This window comes from Nicotiana tabacum, chromosome 12 (genome assembly GCF_000715075.1).
Source record: "Nicotiana tabacum cultivar K326 chromosome 12, ASM71507v2, whole genome shotgun sequence".
In the NCBI taxonomy this organism is placed as follows: domain Eukaryota; kingdom Viridiplantae; phylum Streptophyta; class Magnoliopsida; order Solanales; family Solanaceae; genus Nicotiana; species Nicotiana tabacum.
In genome coordinates this window covers 131,413,290-131,436,299 of record NC_134091.1, presented here as the reverse complement: position 1 = coordinate 131,436,299, position 23,010 = coordinate 131,413,290, and the positions used below count along the sequence as shown (strand labels likewise).

The window sequence follows — 23,010 nt, the reverse complement described above, 5'->3', positions numbered from 1 at the left end:
TTGACTTTACATTGGATTTTCATCTATTTATCTTTCAATATGAGTTTTATCATCTTTTCTTCTTTATTTTCTTTATTACCCACTATGAGTAACTAAATTTCTAGCTAGGGTTGTGACCCAACCCTAGTGTGGGAACCTAATGGGTGTTTGATTTATGGCTTATTTATGGTTGGGTGTGTATTATTTAGCCTAATTCTTGCTATAATTGTTGAATTAATGGTTGCAAATATTGGTTCAAGCCTATTTGATTTGGTCTCTACTTGAGAAAGAGAGACTTAGTCTAGGAAAACTTGGCTAACAAGAGTTTGGGATGAAATCAAGAGATTGATAGTCCCAATTAAAGCGTTGAACCTAGAGATAGTAAAACCTGACTTGAGCAATTTGTCAAATGTTTAGTTCAATAACCATTTGGACTTGATAAAACCAAATTGGGCAAAATCACTCTCTTACCGAGAGGTATTGGGTGGGTATTTGAGGGTTGCTTGCTATAATACACCCCGACCAGCGAAACTCGCTCTAAAGCCCACAACCCGTTAGGCAAACACCTAGGTGGAAGCCACAGCCCTAGACCTGTTACACATTTGAAAAACAACAACAAAAACATTCTTCTCTAGTTTCATATTTTTCAATTGCAATCCTTAGTATAATTTTAGAAGTAAAATCAAAATAAAATTTGTGGAAGTGCAACTTAGACAATTCATGGGCTTAGATCAAATACATACCACTAATCCCATCTGCGCTCCCCGTGGATTCGATCCCGACTCCTAGTTGGGCATTATTATTGCAATCGACCGCTTCACAACCCCAATTTGAGGTGTGACTTGGGAGAGATCTGTTACAATCCATGTTTTCGTACGTACGAGTCATCGTAAGTCTATTGATATAAGCTCAGAAATAAAATCATATTTGAAAAGTTTACAAAGTAAGTTAATCATATTACCTCGGAGGTTATAAATATTGAAGATCATGAACAACAAGTACAAAGATGGTTGGAAGATTCAAAAGCTAAAGGATTTGAAAAACATAATGTTTCGTCGAAAATCGAAAAATTGCAAATGTTATAGCATGTACTTTTAGAGTGAGACCAGGGTGTTTAACATGATAAGGAGGTTATGTTATGAGTTATTTTAGTCGTATGATATTTGTATGTTATATTTTGAAGTCAAGCGAGTGGTGGAACAAAAGTCGATGAAAGTCATCACAAGTTACGTTCATAAGTTTTACTCAAACTTTGGGTCCAATGTAACTGATATTTTCTCCCAATATACGTAGACTTATGGTGTGTTCCACCCATCATATTAAATATCTATGAGTCTAGTTTCCAACGCATTAAACTGTTTGTCAATACGACATCGGAGTAGAGAGATATGGGAGTTGTTCTGAGACTGCGCAGACTGTCACCTACTTGCTTAAACGAAAATCCAAAAATGGGCCTCTTCGGGTCATTCAAAGAGGACTTTTTAAAGGCTTATCCCCTTCATATATTAGGTTGATAATAGGGAAAAATAACCAGACTTAAACTCTGCAAAACTCCTCCCAAATATTTCCCCTAAACCCCAATTGATTTTCTCTCCCTTTCAAGTTCTAATTGGAGGTAAAGCCTAGAGTTTGAAGAACCGAGATAGAAGCCGAGTTATTCAATAAATAAGGTAAGTTTACTGCTCTCTTTCATCTATTTTTTTCTGCTGTATATTCATAGTAAGTCGTTCTATATTTGTAAGAACTCACGGGACGGTGATCGGAAGCCGTGAGTTTGAGTTATTCACTTGTAGCGGACTGTTTTGTGGACTGTTTTGTGGTGCTGTTGGGAAGCGTGTTTTACTACTATTTTGTGAGAGTTTTGGAGGAGGAATGGTGTGGAGAAATACCACATAAATGCAGGATGTTGGGCTGGTCGTTCATCGTAACAATTTCGGGTTGTTGACACTACTATGGTGGTCCTTTTGTGTATGAAGAGATTGGGGTGTGTTGGGCTTTTTTGTAGTATTGTGTGGTATGCATAAGGTTTAAAACTAATGTACATATGTTGTTATTTTTGTTTTTGGTGTTGTGGTGTTATCTTGAATTTGGAGGAAGTAAGGATTATAGGGGAGATGATATCCGTCTTAATACAAAATAAGCTTGTCGTTCGTTGTGTGTTAGTTGTACCTTTCGTAACTTAATGATAGTATTATTATCGTTGTTGTAGAATAAGGTGAGAAGAGACGAGTTCAAGTTGGTGATTGGAAAGATTATGATAAGGTATGTTAAGGCTAAACCTTTCTTTATTTTGGCATGATCCCGTAACTACATGAGTTTGATAACGAGGCATAAAGAGAAGTTCGTATTCCTGAATTTATTCACATTATCCTAGTCTCAGAAGTTACAGTATTCTCCCTTATCGGGACTTCATATTCAGTTTAGTATTGTCTTATTTCAGCTAAGAGAGCAGAGAGTATATATATATACAGTGTTACAGTATTTTTTACCACCATCGAGCTTTAATCGGTGGGCAGGCCCCTATTGGGCAACCTCTGATCAGATGGTAAGTTATATACCGAGCCTACTGTGGTCGAGCGCCTATGAGCGAGCCCAGAATGGTCGAGATACAGAGCCTAGTATGGTCGAACGCCTATGAGCGAGCCTACTATGGCAGGGCAGTTACACATACCGAGCCTTATACGGCCGGACAATTATTTTACATACTATATGGAGAGAGTTGAGTCAGTATCAGCAGGTAAGCATATCTTCAGATTATTTTTGATTCCCAGTTACATTCCGTTATTATATCATCAATTCAGTTTCAGCTTTCAGTTATTTTATTGCCTTGCATACTCAGTACATTATTTGTACTGACGTCCCTTTGCTGGGGATGCTGCATTTCATGCCTGCAGGTCCTGATAGACACCTGGATAAACCTTCCCAGTAGACAGAGCCAAATATCAGCTTGGTTAGTAAGCTCCACTTTCCCGGAGTTACCAGGTCTAGACCTTGGAGTCCATTTTATATATACAGGTTTGATGGGTAAGTCGAGGCCCTGTCCCGACCATGATACAATTCAACTATCTCTAGAGGCTTGTAGACAAGTCCTGTATAGTTTGTATAACAGTAGATGTTCACGGCGGCCTCGTCAGTCTATACATTTATATATATATATATATATATATATATATATATATATATATATATATATATATATATATATGAGTTTTTGGGTATGTTTACCCCTTAGATGAGACATACGATATTTTCAGATGATTCAGAATATGGCCTCATCGGCCTAGGTTGAGGGTTATTCCTCTAGAATTCACAGTTACAGAGTGGTACGCTCGGGCCGAATATGGTACCGGGTGCCGGCCACGTCCCTTCAGGTTTGGGGCGTGACAAACTTGGTATCAGAGCAGTTCTATCCTAGGGAGTCTACAAGCCGTGTCTAGTAGAGTCTTGTTTATGGGTGTGTTGTGCACCACACTTATAAGCAGGAGGCTACAAGGCATTTAGGAGTCTGTTACCCTTCATTCAAATCCAAATCGTGCTATAGAGCTGAGTCATAAGAGTTCGAGCCAAAGCTTATGTTTGCTAATGATATAGCGATGCTTTCAATTAGAATAATTATAGCTAGCTAAAGGTCTAATACAACAACAGGTAAAAGCATTAGTAGAGAGAGAATTCTTGACTACGTGGCCCTGTTTGAGACCCTATTAGATTGTGCTTACCATATGTGCGAATTTCCCATTTACCCTAAGACGGGAATATCTAACATACCCCGTGAATAGCAGGCCATGGGAGTATCATAAGGTAAAAGTATAAGTTTCAACATGTAACAGAAGCAAGGTGAAGAAGGGTACGAGGTACCTAGTTAATGAAGACTGTCCGAATTTCCACGTCAGGCAGAGAAATAAAAGAATTCTAAGTTACCTTCAACAGAAATAGAGGTATGTACAATTGGCCACACCCATCTCAATTATGCCCTATGGGAGCTAACATATATAGTTTAAGAGAAGGATGGGATATCAAGATCCATCTTGGGTTAGAGTAACCCGAAATGGTGGATTGAGCCAGGGGAGATCAAAGTGAAATAATGTTTTGTTGAAGTTTTCAGAATAATGCGATAAACAGAAGTATTAGCAGGAGAATAAGAAGAGAGAAATGAAGTATTATGAGTAAGATGTGATAAATAGGTGATAACGGTAAATCAAAATATGATATGATGACAGAGTCTATAGTCAAGTGAAAAAAAACGAAAAAAAACAAGAGGTGACAGGTCTTGAGACAATAAAAGAGTATAGGCCAAAAGTCATATTCTCATTTCGAGAAATGAGTAAATAATGATAAATCGACAAGGAAAGAGATAACATGTAACAATAACTTCAAATAATGATAAATTGATAAGGAAAGAGACAACATGTAACAATGAAAGGGGAGACAAGTTCACTATGGATTTCGTGGTTGGTCTGCTCTAGACGTTGAGGAAATTTGATGTCGTTTGGGTTATTGTCGACAGACTGACCAAGTTTGCACACTTTATTTCGATGATGACTACATACACTTCAAAGAGGTTGGCCCAGATTTATATTCAGGAGATCGTTCGGTTTCATGGCGTGCCTATTTACATTTTTTCAGATAGAGGCACTCAGTTCTCTTTGCATTTCTGGAGAGCGGTACATAGTGAGTAGGGTACCCGAGTAGAGCTCAGCACCCCTTTCATCTGCATACTGATGGGCAGCCAAAGCGGATAGTTCAAATTTTGGAGTATATGCTCAAAGCATGTGTGATTCACTTCGGAGGGCAGTGGGATCGATTCTTACCATTGGCCGAGTTTTCTTATAACAACAGTTATCAGTCCTACATCGAGATGGCTCCATTTGAGGCCTTGAAGTGTCGACGATGGAGTTCTTCTATCGGTTGGTTTGAGCCCGACAAGGCTAGGTTGTATGGTATTTATTTGGTAAAGGATGCCTTGGATATGGTAAATTTGATTCAGGAGTGACTTTGCACAGCACAGTCTGGTCAGAAGAGTTACGCGGATCAAAAAGCGTGTGATTTGTCATTTATGGTGGGCGAGAAGGTTTTTCTAAAGGTCTTGCTGGTGAAGGGTATCGTGAGGTTGCATATAGGCTTGGTTTGCCTCCTAGTCTATCGGGAGTTCATCCGGTATTCCATGTGTCTATGCTCTAGAGGTACAATCCCGACAGGTCTCATGTTTGGGGTTACAGTATAGTTCATCTAGAAGATATCACGGGTTATGAAGAGGAGCCAACTACCATTGTTGGCAGGTGGGTCCGCAAGTTTAGGGCTAAGAAGATTACAGCGGTGAAGGTCTAGTGGAAGGGTCAACCAATCGAGGAGGTGACTTGGGAGACTGAGGAGGACATGCGGCACAGATATCCACACTTATTCGACACTTCAGGTATGATTCTAAACTCGTTCGAGGATGAACGTTTGTTTAAGAGGTGGAAAATGTAATGACCTGACTGGTCATTTTACTTTATAGATCCTCGTTCCCCTATATAAGGCTTCCCATATGTACTTTTCCTATTTTATGACTTACGGGAATGGTTGGTTTGGTTTTGTAAAGGTTCGGGTTAAATCCGGAACACTTAGTTCTATTATAGTGGCCTAAGGTGGCCAAGTTTGACTTGAGTCAACGTGATTAACAAGACAAAACAATTTAGACCCCCGGAGTAATAGAAATTAGTATGGGCTAGTGAACAAGATAAACTGAACATCAATTAGGGATCAAATGAGGTGATGATAGTTGACATCAAGAGAATTTCAAATATCGCATTCAAGCAATAATACAATCGACAACAGAAGAATAACCTTTAAAGGTCACTCAGGAAGACCCTTCCCTAAAGCAAGAACTTTGAGCAAAGTTAATCTTAAGGGACTAAGTGTTCCAGCTACACTAGGCATCTGATACCATCGTGTGTAAGATATTCAATTATCCTTGATACATAAAGGTTACTGCAAGGCAAGTAAGAGTCAATAAAGACGTGAAAAGACGTCGAAGATGAAGAGGTAAAATATTTATAAGTAAGTCTTCATAGCATTACATGTTAATACTCCCCTAAAGGGGGGAAGATGGTGTAATATGGTATTAAGTCAGAGTTAAGTGGTTCAGGTAACTATGGAATAGTAAAGGAAGAATGCAGTAAATGGTGAAAGGAATGATATTGCATTTATTCAGATCCTACAGACATGATACGAGTCCAGAACATTATGCAAGCACGACGTCGGGGAGAGGCAGTAAGGGTTCCCATACCAAATGTTATTGATAAATAAGAGCGAATGAACACTTGATACATTAGGAGCCAGTGCAAAAGTTAAGTTAAGGTAGAAGACATAACCCAAGAGTGGTTACCCAGAAGGTAAATATGAGCATGGACTGATGAGTAGTTAGAAGTTCATTCAGGAATTCAGTAATAGCCTAGTCATGGCTAGACAAGAGGTATTAGATAAATTAGTAGACCATGCAAGATAAATGAAGTGAAACCCAACATAGGAAATTCGATCTCGTAGATACAACATCGTAATCCTTGAGGAATATTCTGATAGGAGTTGAGCAGTAAAAGGTACCGTATAAGTGTTATGGAAATAAAAGAGAGAGTGCCACTGAGGAGATAATAAAAATTCGAGTGCAGAAGTAACCCTACGAGCATAAGGGCACAGAGATAAGTAACTAAGGATAATTATTGGTGAGTCAGTGCATAAAATCTTTCGTCGGGTATACGATGTAAAAAGCTCCCAGCTCTATAAGAGTCAGAGGGTCTTCCCTAAGTGCTACAATGAAAGACTAGCTGAGGAAATAAGGAAGAAGGCTTCAACATAAGCATAGTGACCTAAAGAAGAAATGATCTTGTAACAACAGTCTCACTACAATATTGTATACACTCCATAAGAAAGTGGCACCTATCGTGGCTAATGAACGGGAAGTAAAAATCAAAAGAAATATTTGAGATCATATGAGTTGCACGAAATTCCAATAGGTGTTGGTACTAGGATAAGCCAGGTATTCATGCAATAAGTGGCAGAACGACCAGGAGAAGTAATTGCGCACTTTTAAAGAAAACTGAGAAGGCATGAAAGGAATTATTAAATCAATGACCCGGAGTTAGTTATGTTATGACCGCACTTAACATTTTAGAGTATTATCCATGCAGCATATATGTTGACATTCCTACAGCTATAGGAGATGCCGGTATAAAGTTAAAACAAAACGAATTGAGTCCACCTCACAGACAAAGGCTTGAATTGTTAGAAGATTATATTATGGATGTTCCATGGCGTCCACCAAAGGAGAAAGTAATAATACCCTGAGCAACATATCGAAAGATAGCTTAAGCCTACTTAAAGGCTGGGAGAGAAGAGGAAACTAACGAGTTACATCAGGTAAGTGAATTAGGAGTCTGAACATTGCAAAATCACTCTTAACATTAGAGGTACAAGAAAGATAGTACAACAGCCATATTCTATAACAGCTCTACAATAAAGCTAGAAAAAAAATTACCAGTCTCATAAGGAGTAAGTATGAAGCTCCCACTAGATTATGTACGTACTAGAGGTGAAAGTTTATAGTAGAGCTTCAAGAAGTGGAAGTGAATTCTACCTATGTGGAAGGGAGGTTATGAAAGAGACAGAAGATACAATGCGAGATTAAAAGCTAAGTAAGGTAAAGGTTAAGAAGGTACGAAATGCTCAAATGTAGAAGGTTGTGAATAGTCCATACATCAGATAGTGGGCTAGAAGCGCCATGATTCAGTACCCACAAATGATAGTGGTGTTGCCAGGGACATATCTTCTAGCCTATAGTTTCCAAGTACCGAGAGGTCTAGTTAAGAGAGTAAAGAAGAGTTAGAGACAATTTGATGTCCCTCTTGAAGTTCCTGAATAACATAAGGAAATGTATGGTGCTAGAAAGTTAAAGGAAGGTTATGAGTACTATAAATAGATATATGTAGGTCGCAAGCTAAAGTATAATAGAGCAAAAAGATTATTGAGAAGGTGACGAGAATAGGTAAGGCCTCAAAATTAAGCCCATCAAAACAAGAGAGCTGATGGTTTCCATAAGTTATAAAAAGAAAACTCAGTATAGCCTGAATGAACTGAGAGGAGTCTAAGACTATGAGCAATTTGAAGAGATAAAATGTTGCCCTGGTAGTATAATAATGGTGTAATTGTGATATATAAGATAATAACGTTAAGGCCATTGATTGGTTAATGATTCAAAGAGAAGGGATCTCATGAATTGCATGAGATTAGAATACCCCTCATAAGATGAATCACGTTGGGATATGATGAAATACAGTTATTGAAGTATAGTATTGTCCCTAGATGGATCAAGAAAATAACTTCAGATGTTTCCTGATGAGACGTGATCCCTAAGGACAATGTATTACGTAAGAGGTTTCAAGTTATCAATGGTAGATTATAGATCCACATTAAGGTGAATCAACAATAGGCAGATAAAAGTTCCAAAGTATGAGATAATATCAGGCCTTCATTTTTAAGATGAACAGTAATGAGGAAGAACTAAAGGACTTAGATTTATACATATAGGATAAGAAGCGAGAGGTAACATGGAGTTGGGTAGCAAACCTCGGCAATAATAAACTGAAGCAAATGTGATAGTGTAGTATGACCTACCTAGATGTAGTAAAGCCATAAGGATATATTTACAAGGCTACGAAACAAGATATCACAACAGTCGTAAGTTTGACAAATTACCGAGTGAAGAACTTTACTACACCTATATACACCGGGAGGAACAACTTGTCATAGTTCTATATATGTTCCCAAAGTGAGGCCTAGAGATTGGCTAAAAGCTGGAGGAAAAGGAATAGAAGAGTCGCATAGGCACACATACAAGGACAAAGTCGTACAGGATGCATGACAGAAGGTCACAATAATTACGAGGTTGGAAGGATTCAGACCATAAGTCGTGGTGTCAGAAAGAGGCCTAAAGGGGGGAATGCCCGGGCCTATAGATTTATTCATAGAACAGTTGCCTAGATGGAAAGGCCAGCAATAAAGTATTTATGAGAGCTATAGGTTATGAGGTGTATAAGTAGACCAGTCAACATTCGAGGACGAATGTTCCAAAGGGGAAAATGATATTACAACCCATGTTTTCGTACGTACGAGTCATCGTAAGTCAATTGATGTAAGCTCAGAAATAAAATCATATTTGAAAAGTTTACAAAGTAAGTTAATCATATTACCTCGGAGGTTATAAATATTGAAGATCATGAACAACAAGTACAAAGATGGTTGGAAGATTCAAAAGCTAAAGGAATTGAAAAACATAATGTTTCGTCGAAAATCGACAAATTGGGAATGTTATAGCATGTACTTTTGGAGTGAGACCAGGGTGTTTAACATGATAAGGAGGTTATGTTATGAGTTATTTTAGTCGTATGATATTCGTGTGTTATATTTTGAAGTCAAGCGAGTGGTGGAATAAAAGTCGATGAAAGTCATCACAAGTTACGTTCATAAGTTTACTGAAACTTTGGGTCCAATGTAACTGACATTTTCTCCCAATATACATAGAGTTATGGGTCGTTCCACCCATCACATTAAAGATATATGAGTCTATTTTCCAACGCATTAAACCGTTTGTCAATACGACATCAGAGTAGAGAGATATGGGAGTTTTTCTGAGACTGCGCAGACTGTCACCTACTTGCTTAAACGAAAATCCAAAAATGGGCCTCTTCGGGTCGTCCAAAAATGGGCAAGTTCGGGTCATTCAAAGAGGACTTTTTAAAGGCTTATCCCCTTAATATATTAGGTTGATAATAGGAAAAAATAACCAGACTTAATCTCTGCAAAACTACTCCCAAATATTTCCCCCAAACCCCAATTGATTTTCTCTCCCTTTCAAGTTCTAATTGGAGGTAAAGCCTAGAGTTTGAAGAACCAAGATAGGAGCCGAGTTATCCAACAAATAAGGTAATTTTACTGCTCTCTTTCATCCACTTTTTTCTGCTGTATATGCATAGTAAGTCGTTCTATATTTGTAAGAACTCACGGGACGGTGATCGGAAACGGTGAGTTTGAGTTATTCACTTGTAGCGGACTGTTTTGTGGACTGTTTTGTGGTGCTGTTGGGCAGCGTGTTTTACTACTGTTTTGTGAGAGTTTTGGAGGAGGAATGGTTGGAGAAACACCACATAAATGCAGGATATTGGGCTGGTCGTTCATCATAACAATTTCGGGTTGTTGACACTACTACGGTGGTCGTTTTGTGTATGAAGAGATTGGGGTGTGTTGGGCTGTTTTGTAGTATTGTGTGGTATGCATAAGGTTGGAAACTAATGTACATATGTTGTTATTGTTGTTTTTGGTGTTGTGGTGTTATCTTGAATTTGGAGGAAGTAAGGATTATAGGGGAGATGATGTCCGTTTTAATACAAAATAAGCTTGTCGTTCGTTGTGCGTTAGTTGTACCTTTCGTAACTTAATGATAGTATTATTATCGTTGTTGTAGATTAAGGTGAGAAGAGGCGAGTTCAAGTTGGTAATTGGAAATATTGTGATAAGGTATGTTAAGGCTAAACCTTTCTTCATTTTGGCATGATCCCGTAACTACATGAGTTTGATAACAAGGCATAAAGAGAAGTTCGTATTCCTGAATTTATTCACATTATCCTAGTCTCAGAAGTTACAGTATTCTCCCTTATCGGGACTTCATATTCAGTTTAGTATTGTCTTATTTCAGCTAAGAGAGCAGAGAGTATATATATATACAGTGTTACAGTATTTTTTACCACCATCGAGCTATAATCGGTGGGCAGGCCCCTATTGGGCAACCTCTGATCAGATGGTAAGTTATATACCGAGCCTACTGTGGCCGAGCGCCTATGAGCGAGCCCAGAATGGCCGAGATACAGAGCCTAGTATGGCCGAGCGCCTATGAGCGAGCCTATTACGGCAGGGCAGTTACACATACCGAGCCTTATAGGGCCGGATAACTATTTTACATAATATATGGAGAGAGTTGAGTTAGTATCAGCAGGTAAGCATATCTTTAGATTATTTTTGACTCCCAGTTACATTCCGTTATTATATCATCAATTCAGTTTCAACTTTCAGTTATTTTTTTGCCCTTACATACTCAGTACATTATTTGTACTGACGTCCCTTTGCTGGGGACGCTGCATTTCATGCCTGCAGGTCCTGATAGACAGCTGGATAAACCTTCCCAGTAGACAGAGCCAAATATTAGCTTGGTTGGTAAGCTCCACTTTCCCGGAGTTACCAGGTCTAGACCTTGGAGTCCGTTTTATATATACAGGTTTGATGGGTAGGTCGAGGCTCTGTCCCGACCATGATACAATTCAACTATCTCTAGAATATATATATATATATATATATATATATATATATATATATATATATATATATATATATATATATATATATATATATATATATATATATATATATATATATATATATATATATATATATATATATATATATATATATATATATATATATATATATATATATATATATATATATATATATATATATATATATATATATATATATATATATATATATATATATATATATATATATATAAGATGATTCAGAATATGGCCTCATTGGCCTAGGTTGAGGAATATTCCTCTAGAGTTCACAGTTACAGAGTGGTACGCTCGGACCGAGTATGGTTCCGGGTGCCAGCTACGTCCCTTCAGGTTTGGGGCGTGACAAGATCAGGGAGCACAAGCGAGGAGGAGAGGAGAGTGAATAGAGAGAGGTACAAAGTAGCGAGAAAGGAGGCAAAGCTGGCGGTCACAGATGCAAAGAATGCAACGTTTGGTCATATGTATGAGGAATCGAGGGGTAAAGGCGGGGATAGGAAGTTGTTTCGGCTGGCTAAGGTGAGGGAGAGGAAGGCTCGGGATCTGGACCAAGTAAAGTGCTTCAAAGACGAGGATGGTAGAGTATTAATGGGGGAGTCCCAGATTAAGCAGAGATGGCAGACGTACCTTCATGGTCTTCTGAATGAGGAGGGGGACCGGGATATAGTGCTAGGGGATTTGGGGCATTCGGAGAGTCTCCGAGACTTTAGGTATTGCAGGCGCATTATGGCGGAGGAGGTCGTGGGGGCTTTGCGTAAGATGAGTAGGGGTAGATTGCCCGGGCCAGACGAAATTCCAGTTGAGTTTTGGAAGTGTGTGGGTAGAGTAGGCTTGGAGTGGCTCATTGGGTTGTTCAATGTAATTTTTAGGACGAAGAAGATGTCGTATGAGTGGAGGTGGAGTACAATGGTACCATTGTACAAGAATAAAGATGATACACAGTGTTGTAATAATTATAGGTGTATCAAGTTACTAAGCCACACCATGAAAGTTTGGGAAAGGGTGGTGGAGGTGAGGGTGTGGAAAACGGTGTCTATATACGACAACCAGTTTGGGTTCATGCCGGGTCACTCAACTACGGAAGCTATCCACCTTATTTGGAGGTTGGTGGAACATTACAGGGATAAGAAGAAGGATCTGTACATGGTATTTATTGATTTGGAGAAAGCGTATAACAAGGTCCCTATGAAGGTGCTCTGGAGATGTTTTAAGGCAAAGGGTGTGCTGGTAGCTTACATCAGAGCGATCAAGGACATGTATGTTGGAGCTAAGACTAAGGTTAGGACTGTAGGAGGTGACTCAGAGCATTTCCCGGCTGTTATGGGGTTACATCAAGGCTCTGCACTTAGCCCGTTCTTATTTGCCTTGGCGATGGATGCACTGACACACCATATTCAAGGGGATGTGCCATGGTTTTTGTTATTTGCTGATGACATCGTTCTAATTGATGAGACGCGGGACGGCGTTAACGAGTGGTTGAAGGTTTGGAGGCAGACCCTCGAGTCTAAGGGTTTTAAGTTGAGCAGGTCTAAGACAGAGTGCCTGGAGTGCAAGTTCAGTGCTGAGTCGAGGGTAGTAGGCAAGGACATTAGGCTTGGATCACAGGTCATCCCCAAGAGAGGTAGTTTCAAGTACCTTGGGTCGGTTATTCAGGGGGACGAAGAGATCGACGAGGACGTCACTAACCGTATAGGGAGGGCTGGATGAAATGGAGACTAGCATCTGGAGTCTTGTGTGACAAGAAAGTGCCATTGATACTCAAAGGCAAATTTTATAGAGTTGTGGTTAGACCGGCCATGTTGTGTGGGGCAGAGTGTTGGCCGGTTATGAACTCTCATATCCAGAAGACGAAGGTCGCAGAGATGAGGATGTTGAGGTGGATGTGCGGTCACACTAGGATGGATAAGATTAGGAATGAAGTTATTCGGGAGAAGGTGGGCGTGACCCTTGTGGATGACAAGATGCGGGAAGCCTTGATGCTCCGATGAGGAGGTGTGAGCGGTTAGCTATGGTGGGTACGATAAGAGGTAGATGGTGGCCTAAGAAGTATTGGGGAGAGGTGATCGGGCAGGACATGGTACGACTGCAGATTTTCGAGGACATGGCCCTTGATAGGAAGGTCTGGAGGTCAAGCATTAGGGTTGTAGGTTAGGGGGTAGTAGAGCTTTCCTTACTTCATACGGGGGTGAGGCGGGGTAGGATATGATTAATCTTAGACGGCTTGTGGTTAATATTGAGTCCACACTATCCTTTCTGTTTTTCTTAGCTCATGGCCTTAATTACTGGTTATTGTTATTACATGTCATCTATTTTTTGATTTTTATGCTTCTGTTACTATTTCTACGGTTTCTGCTGACGTTACTGATGAATTGTCTCTTCTTGTTTTATTCCCGTCTTCCTAAGCCGGGGGTCTATCGAAAACAGCCTCTTTGCCCCCATCGGGGTAGGGGTAAGGTCTGCGTACACATTACCCTTCTCAGACTCCACTTTGTGAGATTTTACTAGGTCGTTGTTATTGTTGTAGTTGTTGTTGTTGTATAATTTTTAAAAAAAAAACTAAAAATCAAGAAGCTAATATAATTGAAATATGATGATATAACAAATCTAAAAATAATCACATAGGACAGAAAAAATTGCAAAGAATATTTTTTTTATGCAAATAGTTGTTTTTTTCTATCTTGCTTAATGTAAATTCTATAAAACAAATTTGCGTAGGTAATTTTCTTATACATATTTGGTTTTCTCATCATTTTTGTGCTACTTGTTGTTTCTTTTGAATTTACAGGGTGCATTTAATTCTTGAATGCAAGAAGATCAAAGATCGGGTGCCGACATTTTCAATCACATGATCAATTACTTAGAAGTTTTTCTTTTTTGATGTGGAACTTCCTAGAATTTAAAGATTAAAGATAAAATATCTAACCCAATGTACATAGTTTGTATTATTTTAGTTTGATATAAAATTAAATTTGAGTTCATCTTATTGTCGTCTAGCCCTCCCATTAGCTAGTTTTTATTCTACAGATTTTATTATGTCTCTTGTAGAATAGTTGTATATTTAGGATGCATCAACTTTAGATATATAATTGTAGAGCTTATTATGTTTCTAGTTTTAATAAAACAAACTATGCATGGATATGGAATATTTTAAAAAATTAAAAATATTTAGTGAGGTAAAAAAATAGCAACGCATTTGCGATGAAAACATTTATTGTCACTAATAAATTAATTTTTCATCACTAATTAAAATATAATAGAAAATCTAGTCCGAATAAAATATATATAAAAAATTAATCATGGATATTGGTGATGATTTATAGCTACAACATTTTGAATTCGTATCCAAACATAAATACTACACTCCGTGGCTAATATGTGAGCACAACTACATATTAATCTTTTTGTGGCAAAACGCATTACATCTTTTGCCACAATATATCCCTTTGTGGTTAGTATAAAAGATAGCTACAAAGTTATTTTTTTTGTAGAAAAAGAATAAACTCATTAGCTACAAACATAAATTTTCCGTGGCAATAGTTTTATCAATATAGCCACATCACAAATTTTCTTGTAGCAATATGTATTAATTTTTAGCCATAAAACGTTAAAATTTATAGCTAACTTTTAGTTACGCTACATTTTATGCATGCTACGAGAAAAAATATTGTAGCTAAAGTGTTTTGCTACGGAAGTTTTTGTATTTAGCTACGATATACTTCGTAGCTATATATGCATAATGTTGTAGTGTCTTGCGACAACTTTTGGAATGAAGCGTTTGTACGTTCATGGAAAATCACAATTTTAAAAGATAGTGAAACCAGCCACCCTTCCTTCATCTCATTTTATACGATGTATTTCGACTAGACATGTATTTTAAGAAAGAAAAAAAAAGAATTTGAAATTTATGGTATAAATTTAGTTATAGATATATGTTTGACCATAAATCATATCACTACAGATAAAATAAAAAGTTTAAAGTTAAATTATTTTAAATTTTAAATATTAAAAAATATCATTTTTTTAATTAAAAAAAAAAAGTGTACTATATAAATTGAGACAGAATAAGCATATCGTTCTAGCTCAGTCTTTCAACGGCCGGAATGGTAGACGTAGAAACGAAGCTAAAGTTTGGTTTGAATTGGCTGTATTTACCTAACTCTTTTCATAAGCGTCAACATTCAAGTGTACTAATTATTAGCTGCCAAAATTCATAATGGATTATTAGGTGCAATCCTTATAAGTTCACGCAAAGGATCTAAATATCAGATTTTTGTGATTGGACACATCTCTTTCTTTTTTTTTTTTTTTTTTGAGATAATATAATCATAAACTTGAGCTAGGTTATACCCCTTTTGATAACAGATTACAATACTATAACCGCATATTAGTTACTAGGGGTATCAATGGATATTTAAAAATCGACTAAACCGACCGAACCGTACCGTACCGAACTAATTTTTAGGTTTCTTTTAATAAAATCGTAGGTTTTTATATAAATCTAAAACCAAATCGATAATTATGGTATGTTTTTTATTTTATAAAAATAAATCAAAATAATACTGAACCGTACCGAATAAATTTACAACGTGAAAAATATATTGATATGTTAAGTTTAAAAATAATATAGCATTAAATTTGTTCTTGGGCTTTGGAATTATGAAACAGTTACATGCCAACAAGTAATTAAACTCAAAATCTTAATTCTCAAACCTATTATGTTACTTCTATTGAACTAAATTATTTTCAGCATATTCACTAGTAAGACACAAGGTATTGTTTCAATTATGTGTAGCAAACTACAATGTATTGAATATGTTTCCTTTCATATGATTTAGATTATCTTTTTGAATGTTTAATTTCTAAACTTTATTCTTGAATCCCAACTTGGTTAGTATCTTTTCACTCGTGTGATTTATATTTTTGTATTTGCTTAGTTTCTTTTATGTTGTTGTAGAATAGTTGATGGATCTATACTCTAGTCATCTTTCATATTTTTTTTTAATTCATCACCTTTTAAACCGTAAAAATGTCTAGAGAGTTTTGCTAAGTCCTATAAAAGTACGCATGTTATTGCATTCTACTTCTACTAGTGACTTTTACATGACATTTTAAAAAAATGCCGAAAATTAACCGTACCAATACCGAAGAGAAACCGACATGGTTGGGACAGTTTTAAAAAGTCTAATTTTGGTTATACATAATGGAATAACCGAAAAATTGGTATGGTACATATTTTATAAAATAACTGGCCGAACCAAATCATGGACAGCCCTATTAGCTCCTATCCGAGTATTGCTATTCAATATGCGTATTGAGTCCGACTAATTCGGGTTCGCACTGTATAAGCTCCATTAAAGGAAAAACACCCATTAACTACCGAAATCTTTTCCATTTGGTTAACGGTAAGGATCCTATTAGTTTCATCATAATCTTTGGTAATTGTATCGGGAAATATGCACTTTCATTTGCAATTTGAGGCTTCACCTAAAGTTTCAGTTTCTTATAAAAAAATTACTAAAAGTGCTAGTTTATAGGGTTGTGTATTTTTTGTCTTACTTTTTGAATCATACACAGAATATATACCATAACTTTAAAATAACGTGCAAATATGTGACCTCATATCAATAATGTTAATTTATTTGGATGAGAAAAGTCTTGCACCTTGCACATGACCCGCTTACTATCTATTCCTCACCTCTAATATTCATACACGTTCAAGTTCTCTTAGTATATAAGTTGGTTATCATTTATTTGAACTGTATTTTTAAAATGAACTAATACAAGTAATTTTTGGTGTATATAGAATAAAATATAAAGCTGGTTAATGCTCTCGTGAACTGATTAGTTGTCTTCTATTTCATTTTATAAGAGAAAGAGGGTCATCATTTACAATGGGACGGTGGGACAATTAGGCACAAAGCATCCCGCATTCACGTAGGGTTCGAGGACAGGTCACACCCCTAATTGTGTGATACAGACAATCTACCATCATACAAATATTAGTGGTTGCTTCCACTATTCGAAATCGTGACATATTTATCACACAAAGACAATTTTACCATTATCCAGGATTATCGAACAAATTCATGGAAATAATTAATGCAGTAGCTAAGCCGAGGAGATAAAATTACAATTCTTCCAAAAAAGAAAATTAAATAATTACTACAAGAAAAAAAAAACATGTAATTTCATGTTTACAAAAGCTGCTGCATTTTTTCTTTTCTAAATGATGGATAAAAAATCTGTTCCAAACTTAACAGATTATATGTTTTTTTTCTCTTCCAATTTCCTGAGCAGATTGCTAACAAAACATGCTTCAGTAAGTATGGGGGGAAAATTAGTAAGGAACGGTAGCGGTAACAGTTCTGTGTCTAGGATCAGTGAGAACAGTTTGTACATTGGCAAAACCAGTTTCCCTCATCACTCTTTCAAGATCAGTCAAGTAATACTCATCCAGAAAAGGTTCTGTGCTCTTCATCAATGTAAACAGCACTGGTGGTAATTCCTGTACATTGTAAATCCGAACAGTAAGTTGGACTCATAAATACTTTGTTCATACTCTATGTTTGAAATTTTTGGAGAAAATGATAAAAATGGTCCCTAATTTTGGGGGTAGGTCTAAGATAGCCCCTTGAATATACCCTGAGCAGTTTTGGTCCTTTAAGTTTACCAAAGTTGAGCACTTTTGGTCTTCGTCATATATTTAAGAAACTCTAGTAGTTAAATTTAACGAGAACTCACATTTGGATGTGTAATTTCTGTTATTTTTTGGACCTAGTTTCAGCAAGGAAGAAAATTTTTTACTGTTGGCTGGTCAGTTTTAAAAATAAAAAATAAAAAGCGTGCCTATGGGTGCTGTTTGGTGAAAAAAACAAAAGTAATGTTAAGAAGTGTACAATGGGATTTGAACCCCCGCGACCAACATCTGAGTTTGCTCATGGGTTCCAAACTAAAAATAATTATACGTTTAATAGATTTCTCAATACAAATACAAAGTTCGGGTAAAAGTTACTGGGTTCCCGGGAACCCATACCCGATACTGTAGATCCGCCCTTGTATTTCTGGTGTTTGGTGTGATTTTTGGTAATGCAGATTCTAGGATTTGACGGTACTCTCCTGGTGTTTCTGGTTAAATCTTTTCTTTCACAGTTCTCGCTAAATCTAACCATCAAAGTTTGTTAAATAATAGAAGGGAGACAAAATATGCTTACTTTAGGCAAACTAAAAGGATCAGAACTGCTTAAGAGTATATTTAAAGGACTATTTTAATCTAACCCCAAATATAAGAGATCATTTTGTCATTTTCTCGAATTTTTTGAGTAAAGCAGACCAGCCAATTTGAAACTTTATCTTGAATAGTTTGTGTTTGAAATGTGTAAGTGAAAGAATGGACATACCTGAAGAATCTTCGACTTTGGCTGCAGAAGAGAGCAAGAATATCTAATAAGACTGATGTAAAATGGTAATAGCAATAGTTATCAGTTAATTAAAGCAATCTGGTTAATTACCGAGTTATCAGTTATAGCAACAGTTCCTCCAGGTCGAAGTATCCGAAATGACTCCTTCACTAAATTTCTTATTGCTCTTTCAGGACATTCATGAAACTGCAAAAACAGTACAAAATCAAAGACAGTTAAGTGAATATCCACTTCAATAAAATTGGGAACAGTTCAAATTGCTCAATTTTGCTTTCCGTTAAACTTTTTTTCTGTTCATACCCTTGCCGTTAGCAAATTTTCTCATATTTTGCCCTTACCATTAACAGAGCTCCAGCATGAAATGAGCGGGCTCCACTTGTCCAAATTCTCCGAGAAAAAATGTCCATATTTACCCCTTAATTTTTTACTATGGCTTAAAAATATCTCAGATTGCAACTCGGTTATGGTCAATGGCAAAAATGAGACTTTTCCTAACGGCATGGGTAATATTAGACCAAAAATTCAACGAAAGGCAAAGTTGCTCGATTTTGGATAGTACAGGGGTTGCTCGATTTTGGATAGTACAGGGGCTGCATCCTTTCTTTTTATTTGACCAATTGTGATCACTTATCGAACAACTAATGTTGCTTTGAACAGTCACAAATACCATAATGCTGGGAAAAAAAGTATGTTATAGAATTTGCTACTAATCGGATACTAAGTGCAGGGAAGGATGCAAAGCTAATTCGATCCTGTAAAGAATGTGATTTATCTTTGTAGTGTGCTAGACAACATACCACATAAGCAATTGAAACAAGGTCAAATGATTTGGAAGGCAAGCCAGTGTTTTCGCCGTTTGCATGTATCCAGCTGATAGGATTCTTTCTCTCGCTTCTTTTCTTTTCTTTATACTGAGCAACAGCAAGAAAATAAGGTGAAAGATCCAGACCCTGCACAAGAAATCAAGAATCAGAAATATTTAAGATTGACAACAACAACAAACCCAGTGTAATCCCACACTGGGTTACAGAAGTTATTACTGCATTTGGCATTATCTAGCCTTCTTTTTCTCCTAAACAGATGAAATTATAAATGTTCGTTCATACTCACAGTTACTTTAGCAAAAGGATATCTGTCCGCAAGATATCCTGTGCTTACACCAACAGAGCATCCAATGTCAAGAATGTCTCTGATTGACAAGTCTCCTGAATATTGTTGATGATGTTTTTCGATTGCGTCAAGCCAATTTCCGCGTACTATCTGGTTTGCTTCTTCAAGTGAAGAAGCATTAGGTATTGCACGTCTCACCATCGACATGGTTGCAGCCTCTACTTCAGCTGCAGCCTACAGTAGTTAATTAAGTTGATGTAAATTTCTAAGTAGCTTCATAACCAAATAATCATAAGCACATGACAAAAAGGATATATCATATCCTCGATTACTTGATCACCAGAGACCAAAGAACCAACAGAAGCACAAATAACCAATGAAGTACAAATCAAACATAAATATAATATAACTTGAAATTATGCACGAAACTGAAGAAATCTGATAAGAAAAGATTGAAACTTTCAATGCGCCACTTTTAGGGGCACAAAAGACATGTTGGAAATCAATGTTAACTCTTACCAGCCAGGAGAGGTTGCCTTCATCATACGCGTGGAAGGGATTTAGATAATCTGGAACAAGCAATCACCGTGTCAACCAGTTTGTTTTCGGCAAGGGTGATTCAGTACAATAAAAATTTAAAAGAAAAAGTTGTCTTTCAGTCCTTAAACACATAATGTAAGAGGAGATTACATTACAAAGAACAATGGTTAGGCCTAAAGTCCCCTCCACGTGTAATAATTTTTCAAGCTAATAAAATATCTCATGGTTTCGACCTTTGAATTTCCTTGAACTGAGGGTCCATCGGAAACATCCTCTCTACATTCACAAGGTAGGAGTAAGGTTTGCGTACACACTACCCTCCCCAGACCTCACTTGTGGGATTATACTAGGTATGTTGTTGTTGTTGTTGTTGTTGTTGTTTCGACCTTTGAATGTCATGCGCTCATCGCTCCATATTACAGTCAAGTTCCCACCATTAATAGATAAAGTAGTGCATAACTTAAGATATATGCCTCCTCTGTAACATTAGCTTCCTTAAAATAGCTAGTGGTTAGTCCACCAGAGGAAATTTGCTTTAATATAAATGGTTCCCATCTGCATTTATCCCATTCTCTTCTAACACCTCCAACAGATTACACACTGCAAAAAAGCTTCATCTCTTAAATACTCAAAAAATCAACTTCTGCTTATTTTCCTTCTCCATTACTAGGACTACAAGCACTAGCCTGGCTAACTGAGTATTTTCAGCCTCTGAAACTAAATTCAAGTAACTTTATTACTCCCTCTATCCCGGTTTATATGTCATACTTTCCTTTTTAATCTGCCACAAATATCTATGGTTTATTTTAGACCACAAGTTACTCCGTGCCGAGTCAGTCTAAGGCTAAATTCGGTGGGATAAAAGAAAAGAAAAAATATAAAAAAGTTTGATAAGAAACTCACAATCAGGATATACAATGGCAGGATTCTGGATGCTCTCTAACTCTTTGTAAACATCAGAATCCAGTATCTCCTTTGTCATCTCCCTCCATGGAATATTAGTTTTCTCAGCTGTACTGTTCAAACCCCACAAAATCAGATCAAACTTGAGGCAATTTAAACATTTCAATATAGTAGCGGAGCAAGTAAAATTCTATGATCAAGTTTGTCCCTACCTACTAACAAAAAATATTTACACGTAGTTGGCTAGCTTATTACAAACTTAAAATATAAGGAAAAGATCCAAATTTACCCATCTGCTCTAAGAAATATGCTAATGGTATCATTTGCTATACTTTAACGTTATTCAGACTCTTGCAATTAGCTAATTGTCTCTTTGTTCTTGACTTTAACGGAGCTCCAAACAGTACAAATTATTCTCTCCTTTTGATTATGTTTTAATATTACCCTTAGTTATATTTCTGGATAGGGTTGCGGTATTATGAAGGATCAATATGAAATGATTTGTGTAATCTATGGATATTTTTAACCATTTATCCTAAAATATACTTTCCCTGTTTCAATTGATGTGTCTCGACATGGAATTTAAGCAAAGTTAGGAAAACTTTTAAATCTCGTGGTCCTTAACTAAATATATGTTTAATGTACCAAAAACAAAATCTTGAATCTTGTGCTCTCAAATATGTCACGTGTAACGTTGGAGTTAAATAGTTACAGAACAAAATATAAAAAAGGATATTTTTCTAAAACAAACCAAGAAAGAAGGTAAGACGAAACAAAGAGTATATTCTAAATATAAAAAAATTTCTTCTTAACCAAAAAAGTTTATGGTGGAGTGTTAAGTACTTCTTCATCCTTAACTAGAGGTATTCGAACCTTGGGTTTGGAGTCGCCTTTGTTAGAACACTTTACGCCCAATACAGGACTTTACATTGCGAATCCGGACTTACTCGTACCCCTATGCGGGTACTGAGTACCGGGTGGAAACCCAAAAAAAAAGGTTCCTTGTTGAACTTTAAGATATTCACAAAATTCAACAAAAGAAATAGCGAATGTAAAAGTGGGAGGACCTGATAAGAACTTGTCTGGCACCAAGTTTGAGTATAGAGAAGAGAGGTTTGAAGGAAATAAGAGCTCCAACTAGACGTGAAAGTGGGGTTTCCCCTGTCCAACGAGGCCTTTCAAGTTGTCCTTCCTCAAATGCCTCTGAAATTTGTGCATTTCCACTACTGCTTGAAGAAGCTGACAATTTAAACCCCAAAACATTACGGCTTCTTCTTATTGGATTGTTAGTTAGGGTGAAGAAATTGGGATTCACAGTGTCAAGCTTGAAACTGAAAGCCATTTGCGTGTTAATCTTGATGCGAGCGCGAAAGAGGGCTGTTATTTTTGTCCCACTGAAAATCATTGCCATTTCTTCTTTGTGGTTTGAATTGAAAAAGTATCAAAATCGTGAAATCCTACTGGACCAACGGAAAGTGGACACGTGTACGTTCTATTCCTCTAGTGATAAATTTGTATTCTGTCTTTTCTGAGGTTTGTTAACTGTTAAAGTCTGATGCATGAATGCCAAATGTTCGCCGAAATTGTTTTTGTGAAAACATGTACACGGCACGAATTAGTATATGTAATGAATACAATGTAAATATTATTAGGATAAATAAACAATTTAGAAATTATTAGAT

General features: G+C 36.8%; 1 protein-coding gene across 2 annotated transcripts; it reads right to left on the bottom strand.

The window, feature by feature from the left end:
• Window positions 1–17,493: 17,493 nt before the first annotated feature.
• On the bottom strand, window positions 17,494–22,754 carry LOC107793530 (uncharacterized). Of its 2 annotated transcripts, NM_001325564.1 has the most exon segments (8): window positions 17,494–17,862; window positions 18,755–18,775; window positions 18,866–18,961; window positions 19,573–19,725; window positions 19,886–20,119; window positions 20,405–20,454; window positions 21,329–21,441; window positions 22,396–22,696. In NM_001325564.1, coding segments are annotated over 8 exon segments (1,110 nt in total). In that variant the 5' UTR covers window positions 22,671–22,696; the 3' UTR covers window positions 17,494–17,694.
• Between the last annotated feature and the right edge of the window lie 256 nt (window positions 22,755–23,010).